Source organism: Sparus aurata, chromosome 16 (assembly GCF_900880675.1).
Source record: "Sparus aurata chromosome 16, fSpaAur1.1, whole genome shotgun sequence".
Lineage (NCBI taxonomy): Eukaryota > Metazoa > Chordata > Actinopteri > Spariformes > Sparidae > Sparus > Sparus aurata.
Window position 1 is genome coordinate 8,113,772 of NC_044202.1, and position 11,322 is coordinate 8,125,093.

Here is an 11,322-nt window from a genome sequence, read left to right on the forward strand (position 1 = left end):
TTTTACCAAATTCATATATTAACACAATATCTTTTAGCGAAGTACATTTTACAACACTTAAACAAGAGGCTAACACTACTAATAAAGGCCACGTGGACTGCCACATGAAAAAAAAACAGATGAGCACACTGGGGGACTCCCTCTACAGGGGTCCAATGTGCAAGAAAATATGACACAACAACTGTTTCACCATTGATGCAGCGTTACTTTCTGGTGCAGCCGCAGCCCTTTTTAAATAAAATAAAAAAATATTCGCCCCTGAGCTTCAGACAGCTGGAGTCTGGGAAGGGCAAGCAAACTGCACACAGAAGGGCCAGTAATCAAACTCAGGACCTTCTTGTTGTGAGGCAACAGTGCTGACAAGGATGTTTTACTGTCCAAGTCAAAACAAAACCCTCATCCATCAAGTCTTAAATGATCATTTTACTTGATCAATATAAAAACAGACTTTTGCGGGGGGAAAAAAGTAAGGGGTTTTCTGATCCGTTTTAGAAAAAGTCTAATCTTTTTCATCCTACATGTTAATTTGTAAGAAAAGAAATTGTGAAATTGTAGTCTAGGAGGCGGCAGTTTTTCGATATCTGACATCGTTTACTCCTTTTTCTGTGGTTGAAAGTAACTTCGCTCCGGCTACATTCCCATGTTGCAACATCAAACACGGTTTGCCTTCATTTACAGATTACTTCCTGCCAGAAAAACTTTGCTGCGTTATACACCTTTACGACTGCTGGTCTTTTAAATTTGGAGCCCCCGAAGGCAGCGTAAGACAACTGTTGGTTTGGATTTAAGGAGAGCGTGGTGGCCCTGGAAACGATAAGTGGTAAAACAGTGATGTGTTTTATTAAGATATTTGGTCGTATGTCTGTAATTTTGTCTGTCTACTTTCATTCAACATTTGTACAGTTGTCTTTATAAGACTCGTACGTTCTCCTACAGCTGCAGACACACACTTCAAATACTGCTGCAGGTAGCTCATGATCAGCATCTGAGAGTAAGATGAAAAAAGCCAATTTTTTCTTCTCTTTCCTGCTATTGTTCAGTGATCTGAGTGAATGCTGGCCGATTAGTGCCAAATGACCCGCCATTGTTAGTGGTTCAGTGTAACTCTAAGTAGTATTTGTCACAGGGGAGTCATTCAATCCGGAGAAGTTAACCCTGAGAGGTGTTTCCCTTTACTTTCATTCCTTTACCTCTAACCCCTGCTCCATTGTCAGCGTACGGAAGTGAATTAGATGTTCTGGACCCTCCCGTGTGAAGCATGTTCCCCCCCCTGGCTCATGTGGTGTTCACACAGGTTGGTAGCGCTGTGCTTCAGGATCAAACTTCAAAAAATTGGTTGGGAGGGAGAGCCACAGCTGAGGAAAAAGAAGTATTTGGTTTGTTTCCGTCGCTGATTAGAATCTCAAAACGCGGAAGAGAAAGATAAGAAGTTCCTGCCGTCCCTGAGGCGAGCAAATTCCCAGGCCTGTCAGAGACGAGTAGGGGAGAAGGTGAGTAATATGTGAAGACTGTCAGGCCTCAGGCAGGGAAGATGACACCCTGAGAGACATGCCTGTCTACGGTCCCATGGTGAGAAACCAAAGAGAGAGAGAGAGAGAGTGGATTATTACAAAAAAAAACATTATTTTTTATTTAAAACTATTTTGATCATCATCTTTCCGATCATGTTACTGTTATTTCCTTGTCTTAAGTTCAATCAGTCGGTGACCTTGACCTTTGTCCAACATGTCCTCATGCAATCCTCCTGGCGTTTTGAAGCTTAAAGCAATAGTTTGACATTTTGAGAAATGTCCCTTTCTCGCCAAGTGTTCAATGAGCAGATTGATCTTCTGCTCTTCTTGCAAGCCCCGCCTTGCTCTGCCTGTGATTGGCTGGCTTCACTGGCGCCATTCACTACGTTTCACTCAAACTGTTAACTCACACAGTAGCTCTGGTTATTTCTGTTTTTCTTGCATTTCTAGTTGCGGTTTATAAACTGTAGTTTCCTTGGTAAACACACCTTTAGCCAAAGTGGTTGGTGTGTTTACTAGGGATACTACAGCTCACATAACGCTGTATGAGCTCCATCACTGGCTGCCGGTTTTACAAACCAACCACGAGAAAGACACAGGCACAATCTACTAACACCAGACAATTAGTGTTAGGAAATCACATGCTAGCTAACTAATTCCCGTCTCGTTTGTCTTCTAATTAAACAGTTAATTCACGCTTCATGAACGTCTCTGTCAGAATTATTCAGTTTTGTTGACAGGAGTACAGCTCCTATGAGTTGAACTTGACAGCTTTTCTTGCCTTGTTATCAATATAATTAGCAATGAAAACTAAAATAAAGAACATTAAATACAAAATGTGAACATGTTGAATTGTTATTTCTGCAAAAATACAGACAACAAATAGGCTCAAAACTGGGGTTTATTTAATAAAAATCGTAGTTATGTAGCAACAAAACAATAGATATCCCATGACACTTTTCAATTCAATTTCCAAATTCCAAACCACTGGAACATAACTGTGGTTAACACCAAAAATCATCACAGAGTGAAAACTCACAGCATGGTGTGACTTTGTAACTTAGTTCAAACTATTCTCTCAAACCCCCAAAATCTGAAATCAGTTATAAAAACAGTTGGAAACCTGAATGCTGCACACAGAAAAAAGCACTGGAAGGAAAAAACAGTTTTCCACTGAAGCAAAGAGCTAGAATAATTTCCCAAAGACACACAATGGCCTTAAAAAGGACGGATCATGCACCATCCACCCTTTTTTTTCTGTCCTCCACTCCCCTTCTCCCTCCCTAAAGTCATGGAATCTCCCTAAATTCCCACCCGAGCACGACAGCTGCTCATTGTCTCATTTATGAAACAAAGACTCGTGCTTGAAATTGCTACAGCAGCACAATGCACACAGACAGTTGCCAGTGACTTAGCGTGTCAGTGGAAGGGTGGTTCCCCCTGATAGGAAACAAGTGTATGTGAATGTGGGAGTGTAGAAACTGAGCCAAAGCAGGCAGGTTAATATTTACACAACACAAGCCTCCACTTCTCTCCAGTAAATCCAGCACTGATCTATAAATACTGTTGAAGATGGTTAGACTGAGGTTAGGATCAGAATTACATTCAGGTGTGCAGTTTTGAATATTATCATCAGGGTTAGTATTGATCGGTGTTATGAAAGGATGTGTTCAATGACCGCCAGATATGAAATACACAGGGGTTATGTGCGGAATAAAATAAAAATATATGTTGGGTGACAAGAAGCTGACAACTCATGATTTGAGTGTTTTATTATGATATTTTGGTCTCAGTGTGTCAGCCCAAGACCAAAAAGGGGCCATGTTGCTCCCAGTCCACTAGAGGGGGCTGTTGCATTGATTATTGGTGTTGCTGGATATATTGACCCACACATGCTCTCCCCAGTAAAGCAAGTCTAATCTGGAAGCATGATTGAAAGCCGGTGCAGATGTGTCCAGCTTTGCATTCTCTATTAAGAGCAATGTAGAGGCTCCAGAAATGTCTTGTGGTATATGAAACCTCACTTAACTTTCCATCCACATAAAGACAGAATTTTATATTTTTTTCCTTAAAGATATCTGATGTTTTTTTTTTTTTTATCTTGTATTTCAGCTTAAAACTGGTGTGTCACTTTCTGTACAAACTTTGTACCTCCGACTGACTTTTGTAAAAGTTGCGTCTGAAACAGATGTCACATGTCCCTGTGCCACACATTCCTTTCATCATCATTTTTATGCATGATGATCATTTGCTTTTTATGACCCACTGCAGCTGAATGCCACTCCTCACAAGATATGTAGTATTCTTCCTTTAAAAGACCCGTGTTGCCATCTTATCAAGCAACCACAACAACAAAAAAGGTAGTACAAGTACAAAAGTACAAGTTACAACATAATGTTTGACACATTTGATGGTGAATATCACTGCATCTGGAAATATACTTTGTTTTTGCAAATAAACAGAACGATTTGTGTTTCATGAGAACGGCTTATTGTTTTTTTTTTTTTATTGACACCCTTCATTTGTTTCTTCTTAAATCACAACAATGGGCAAAGCAGAGACATAAAGGGACATTTTGCGTCCCACATGAAATGTTTAAAAGTCATTAAAATCCAATTTAAAAGTGAAATTATATCATCTGAAGCCCTTGCAGAATCCCAGTTTTAATACATACATCTCTGAGGCAAGTGTTGCCCCACAGATGTCCTGCATGTTACTGTTAAAACAACAACACGGTTCTCTACACGTACATATTAAATAGCCAACTCTTCAGCCAGTGCTCACCCAGCAGAGCAGATACTGGGCACAATAGTAATTTTGACAACTTCAGTGATTCGTTCATGCTCCACGGGTACCACTTTTCAGCCATTTAAATCACAAAATGTTGTTAAGGTACACAGAATGTCAAACACACTGTGAAAAACAAATGGAATGAAACTTAAGGAAGTAGTGCAATTAGATTGTCAAGTGCTAACATCATGCGCCAGGGAAGACATCACCTTCTTGTGTTGCACGGTGCACAAGATGGGAGTTTACGACATTTATGTGAGCAGTCAAACACACGCAAAGAGTCCAAAAGAAAAAAAAAATCTTCTAATATAATATCTTTCCTCCTACAGCGAGGGTCTACAGCCGTGCTCGCAGCTCCTTCGGGCTGTACTGAGGCACAGCGGTGCTTTTGCGCTAAATGCTAACATCTGCATGCTAACATGCAAGTGACCACAGTGAAAACGCTGACGCTGCGCAGATAATGCTTCCTTATGTTCACCATCTTAGTTAAGCGTGTTAGCTTGCAAACATTTGCTAATTAGCACAGCTGGGGCAGATGGGAATGTGACTAGTTCTGCAGGTATTTGATCACATCATTATTATTTTTACCTGATTATGGTGCTGGATGACAAGTAGAGGGATCACCACAGCTATTACAAATTATTCTGAGGTGACCATCCAGTAGATATTAAGATATTTAACCAAAATCCCAAGTGGGTGGTTCTGGAGGAACATGGGATAACTCAAGTCATCAGGAGTTATCCTCCAGGCAACATGACCGCCTGTACAAGATTTCTTGGCGATCCCTCCAGACAGACGTTGAGATATTACAGTGGTAGACCGACAAACAGGCTGACATTGGCATCCATTTTTAGAGCGGACACTGAAACAGTGAACACTGCTGGAATTTCCAGTATTGCACTTTGTTTCTGTGATCTTTCAACACTGGTTATACAATGATTTCTGTGTGAGGCGTCATGATGAAATGTTCCGGGTTACATAATCACTTTAAAAAAATGATCGGGGGTGTCTAATTTAGAATGATCCTACTTTTATTTTAAAAGAATAAAATTGATTGCAATCCTTGTGACGCACGCTGCTCATGTCTTGGTGGTGAGGATGAATTGGTGGACTGATGTGGTTTTTTTCCCCAGAGGAAGCAGCTGATTAGTTTATCCATTAATGGAGAGCTTGTGGCTGTGAAGCGATTATGTGGATCTATGAAATACTTTTGTTGGCTGGTAACAGTGTTCTGCTGTTCAGACCTTCAAGAATCCTCTAATTATCATGTAAACTTTATACGCACCGAGGTGGTGTGTGTGTATCGGCAGGTACACGAGGGGCCCTGAGCTTAGATCTTTATATTCTTATACAAAGAGCGGATGTACGAGCCCTTAGCGAGTCTGTGATTCACAAAGCAAGGGCAGTGAAACACACACATGCACGGGACGCTTTCACTCCCTTGCACACGAGCACTCCTACAAGTTGTTCTTGAGCCAGTTGATGTAGCCCCTGATCGCCCTCTTCCCAATTTCGAACTCAAAAGGCCAGGTTATGAAGCTGATAGCCCCGTGGAAGCCGTCCTCGTAGTGGTCGCTGGTAACTGTGACACCTGCGTCCTGCAGGCGGCGTGCGTACATCAGGCCGTCGTCCCTCAACACGTCGTGTTCGCACGTTAGGATATACGACCGAGGGGATTTAGCCAAAACCTCTGCTCCTGCTAAAAGTGGCGATGCCCTCACGTCCAGCAGCCCCGGAACCTCCTTCGCTAACCCCTGTGCCCCTTTTCCCCCAGTCAGAGGCTTATAGCTATTCTTGTATTTCGGTGGCAGGAGGACGCTCCAGTCCAGCCGCGCCCTCAGCTCTGGGGCGATTTCCGAGCTGTGGTTGTTCACCATCAGCTGGGGCTGCAAAGAGAGGTCGGCGTTGAGGTACTGCAGCCAGAAGCGGACCATGAGGGTCCGGTAGAGGACGGGGATGTGCTGGTTCTGCAAGTAGGAGGGCGTGTTGAAGTCCAGAGCCTGGAGCACCGGGTAGATCAACGCCTGGACGCTGAATTTCACACTCATTGTGTCATCTAATGAAATCTGGGAAAATATACAAGAGATATAAGTAAATACATTATAACACACATTTATAAAGAAGATGGCTTCTGTACGTACCTCCTGAGCGACCGCAGCAGCCAGGTTTCCTCCGGCACTGTCACCGGCCACAGCCACGCGCTCAGGGTCGATTGCATAGCTGGCCAGAACCTCAGGGGACAGGAAGTGCTTGGCAGTAGCGAGGCAGTCCAAGTAGGGCACTGGGAAGTGCACCTCTGGATACAGACGATACCTGCACAGATATCGGTTACAGATGATTATTTACCTGAGGACTAGAAGGCTGTGGGGCGTATGATAGTAAGAAGATCATCTGCAGGGAGTCGGAGTTGACATCCAAATGAGTTTTTTATATTTATTTTACTATAGATTTGCATTAGCAGTCGATTTCTGTCCTACGACCAGAATAATGTTGAAACACATTAGTGTTGCAGGAGGAGAAGCACTTACTCAACAGAGACCACAACAGTGTTGAGTTCATCCGACAGCATCCGGTTGATCGTGTCATACGAACCCTTTTCTGAGGAAATAAGAGAAAAAAGAAGGAAAAGTTCAAACGTGACGCAAGGACCTTTTAACGGTCTCAGTTCAATATCGATGCCTCCCTACTCACTGGCACTGCCGAGGGCCCAGCCTCCCCCGTGGTAATACATCACCCCCCTCCTCAGATGACCCTCCCCTCCGGCCGGGGGCTCATACACGGTAACCGGGATGCCGGCAAAAGTGGTGTCGCTGACTTTCACTCCGGGCATGACCCCTCCGCCTGACTCAGAGCTGAGCGCCGCCTGCATCATGCCCTCGAAGCCTTCAGTGCACGACCGGATCGACTTGATGTAGTGGTCAAAGCCCAGCCACGCCTTCAAAGAGGCCTGAAGACAGAGAAGGGAAGGGGGAAGTTAGAAAACTGTGGTGGAGACAACAGGAGACAGACAAAATGTGTTCATGTCTTAGCAGAGAACTGTCTGACTCAGTCCCCTCTGTCCTCATGCACTGTATGCGACTGATGTGTCTCAGTGTGTCTGCCCTTCTCCCCACAAACATCTCAGACTGTCTCAATCGTTGAGCCAAGGTCAGCAAACGCAGCTGCTTGGCACAGTTGTGGCCAGTTACTCAATCACTTAGTCAGAACTAACTCTTGCATGAAGTTTTTGTTTCAGTGTTTTTCCACCTTTGTTCTTGTGCTGCTTTTATTTTTTTTTTTATAAACTTGAATTTCCAACAATAAAGTTATATTTGAGTGTAAAATACACTCTGCAGTTAGTGAGTCTCAAAACATCTTTGCTATATTTACAATACGTGAAATCGTGATGTTTTGCATGATGCTGCAGAGAAGAGAACAAGTGCAATTCAGCTCTGAGGTTTGAAGCCATTTTAGCTCCAAACAAGAGGCTGTTAACACTACTGTCTTATATAATAACACATTTTTGCTAATTCATTATCATTAACAGACCAGTCTGCTATCAGGATTTATATTAATCTAATCCAAACTGATTCATTCCACTTCATATCTGGAAAAGAAAGGCCCATTTAAATGCGAGGTGGCTTGTACAAACACCATCTGCTTTGGAGCATGACGGCCTTTACAGGTGGAACATTAGCCCCGCAGCCAGTGTGGCAATAGCGGATCTCGTTTCTCTTCACGTACAGTGCCAATTCACAAAAAGTAGAACAAAGGTGAAGGTTAGGAGTTGATTGTCCTCGACACAGGCCCAGAATAAACTCCCCCGATGCGACAGATTAGCACCAGGCAGATAGCGTGACGGTTTCGGAATCAAACTGTTACAAAAGCTCTTTCACGAAGTTTGTACATTTCTCGTGGGCTGTTACTAATGAGCCTGAGCAGGGTACAAGCACTGTGGGGGAAGTGAAGCACAGTGGACCACACATAACCCAAAACCATGACAGCACATGATGTCGAGGGTGTGATGTGCCGCAGATCCGTTGCCTTACGTTAGAAAACGCTCTACTTTAAAGAAGCGCCATGAGAACCATTACTATTGTTACACTATTAATGAGGCAATAATACAAACTCAGACATATTTCAAAAAGCTGTTCTCAGAGGAAAACGCTGTTTGAAGCTGGGAAGCTGGCAGGGTCCCCCACATGTAAGCAAGTAAAACAGTTTGAAATTGTGTTGCCCTTTAAGTTCAGCTTGTTTATTCAGTTATTTCAATTATATAAACAAAGAGAGTTTTCTGATTTAGTGTCAGCGGGAGAAGATCTTTCAAAATGTTCCCCCCAAATCTACGTAGCGCACCTTTAAATAGATACTGATGCAATAACTGTCTCAAGGCACTAACATTTCCAGTGTTTATTCTCATGTAGCTCATGGCTTATGTCGGTAGGGTCAAAGTACACGTCTGCAGGGACTAGGTGTGTTACTGTGTTGTAGGTGAAGAGGCGTGCCTGGTACCAATGCTACTTCAGTAGCTGATCATACATGCAGCTACACCTCTTTATTATCATCATTATTATTATTATGTATTTACTGATATCAGCAACACAGTTATCATCACAATCACAGCTGGAGTTGCACACCTGCTCCATTGCAGCACATGCACCATAATGTATCCTCAAATAATAATAATAATAATTTATAAATAAATAAAACATCTCCTCTCTCACCAGGTGCATCGTTGTCCGGAACACAGCATCCAGCATCATCAACTTCCACGGCTCCTGGATGGTATCAGGCAACGGGATGTAAACATAATAAGCCACCGCCAACGTTAGTGACGCTGTAACGACAGCCGGCAGCAGCCTCATGTTGTCTCCAGCTTCAGTGGACGAGCTGACAGACAGACAGACAGCAGACAGCGGACAGAAGGACAGTAGGAGCAGGACCGACTCTGCAGGAGGCGGCTGACACTCTCTGGTTTGTCACTGGAGGGACTGGGACAACAAATCATGCTCCAGAGTTGCAATTAACCGCTGACTGAAACACTTCCGCTGCGAATCTTCAAAATAAAACCTGTCACAACAACCTTTTTTTCCTTTGAGTCTTCTGTCTGGAAACTAAACTGACTGATAAGTTTTATTCAGATTTGACCTGTTTAAAGAGAACATGTTGTTGTGAAGGAAGCCAGTAATATAACTTAATAATCATCATCATCATCCCATCCCATTTGTTAAGCACTCTTTCGTAAATAGCAGGCATGGCACTGAAATCTATGAAGCTAAAACCTTTTTTGAATTGTATTTATTCTATTTCATTAGAAAAAAAGAAACATTCACAGTATTTGCGTGGTTGCTCTCTCTGCACTTGACAAGGCTCGTGCTTTTATTTTGAAAGCTGTGTTGCTACCACAGAGGGGCATCTGGGAAATGAGGTTTTTAAAAAAAAAAAAAATGTATTGCGGGAGCTGCAAACGCCTACAGAGCTGTATCACACCTATGTGACCACGCAGAGGCAGAGTAGAGCTGCAGACTGCAGCCAACACTCCACACATTAAATATTGCTGCATGCATAGTTTTGTCTTGACAAATGTAATGTTTCTTTTATGTTATCATTATATTTTATTTAACTGGAACATTCAAATTGAGTTTCAAAATCTGTCTGAAACAAGAAAACCAGTCGGTACATGAGTATATTCTATTTTTTGAAGACAATGCAAATTACAGTATTTGCAGTTCAGGGTCTGAAGACTTCTGCTGAGGGCCCTCACAATACAACCTTTATTGACATCCCTTTTACCCATTTGAGCCTTACATCTGAAAACTAAATTGATTGATTAATATCAGTGTAATCAAACTAATTAATTGCTAATCAAACTAAGATTTCAGCACAATGTTTCTCTTCCCATGTGAGAGGGCACTGTATGGTGTAGAAGCATAGAAAAGATGGGCAAGGCTGTCCCTGAATGCATCATTTCTTGAGTTGCAGGACTTGATATTGTCAACTCATTGTGCACATATGTCAGTGAACATTTTGGGGTAAGGAAACTGACAGGTATTAAAAAAACAACATGAAGTAAGAAATCAACCTCTTCTATCTTGTTGCAAACTTTTAATTTGACAGCTTCCTGTTTATGTACGTGAGGGCCAAAACAATAGGCTCCTGATGCTGTCATAATCCTGCGAACATGCATCTCCCATTAATGAAAAAAAAGTAGAAACTGCTCAAGAAATCAAAGTTTAAACACAGAATATCAGTTAATAAATAAATAAGAAGGGAAGATAAATGTCTATTATCTTATTGCGATACCAGTTTTAATTCCTGTTAGTGCCTCAAAGGTCAATTACAGCAATTAAAAGATGCACTCGTTTGTATTTTTGACTGTTTCCTTTAAATGGTCAGCTCAAGTCAGAGGTGTTTTTCTTGCAGGCTTTTGATGCCTTTTTATGTGTCGACATCAATACTACTCTGAAGCCTTACTGGAATGGATTAGTGCTGCAAGTTGTTGGAAAGAGCTCAGACTAACTACTGTACGAGCGTCCGCAGGCTATTGATCTCTCTACCTTTATGCTTGCTTTTTCTTTTACGATGCTTTTGGATAAAAGAGCGCTCTGTGTTTTCTGGGTGCTGCCGTTTGGAGTTCAATATTCACAAGTATCTGACTGAAAAATCTTGGAAAACTTGCTGTTTTTCATGACGCTGAAATTGGTTAGAGCAAAGCACCGGCATGACATCAACCAATTTACTTGTTTTTAAGCCTATTTTGGGAGCAATTCTGCTTTGATTCGATACAGTACAGAGAAAAAAAGACAGGGAACACGAGAGAGAGCAGGATTCATGCCAACTTCAAACGGACGACATTGCAAATACATGTTATGCATCTTCGACCGCCGAAGCCACAGTGATGCCCCGTGACTGATTATACCGACTGGTCTGAATCCAGGTCACAGGCTCAGAAATGAGCAGAGCAGCACAGTGTAGACGGGGCGAAGAGTCTCAGTGTCACCCTCTCTCTCTCTCTCTCTGGGCTATTTATTGCCCTGTGTCT

At 42.5% G+C, this 11,322-nt stretch overlaps 1 protein-coding gene across 1 annotated transcript; it reads right to left on the reverse strand.

Annotated features, from left to right (window-relative positions):
• Nucleotides 1-2,394: 2,394 nt before the first annotated feature.
• Nucleotides 2,395-9,320, reverse strand: nceh1a (neutral cholesterol ester hydrolase 1a). Its single transcript, XM_030392170.1, has 5 exons — nt 9,005-9,320; nt 6,993-7,248; nt 6,830-6,899; nt 6,443-6,614; nt 2,395-6,367 (listed from the first exon to the last, which is right to left on the reverse strand). The coding sequence occupies exons 1-5, from the start codon at nt 9,143-9,145 to the stop codon at nt 5,759-5,761; spliced, it is 1,248 nt and encodes a 415-aa protein (XP_030248030.1). The 5' UTR covers nt 9,146-9,320; the 3' UTR covers nt 2,395-5,758.
• Between the last annotated feature and the right edge of the window lie 2,002 nt (nt 9,321-11,322).

What these genes read in the sequence shown, in the direction of transcription:
- nceh1a (XM_030392170.1), bottom strand. Translation starts at nt 9,145, where the DNA reads ATGAGGCTGCTGCCGGCTGTCGTTACAGCGTCACTAACGTTGGCGGTG. An exon ending in TCCGGACAACGATGCACCTG is followed by an intron (nt 7,249 to 9,004) that starts GTGAGAGAGGAG and finishes CTCTGTCTTCAG; the next exon opens with GCCTCTTTGAAGGCGTGGCT. An exon ending in CTGGGCCCTCGGCAGTGCCA is followed by an intron (nt 6,900 to 6,992) that starts GTGAGTAGGGAG and finishes TTATTTCCTCAG; the next exon opens with AAAAGGGTTCGTATGACACG.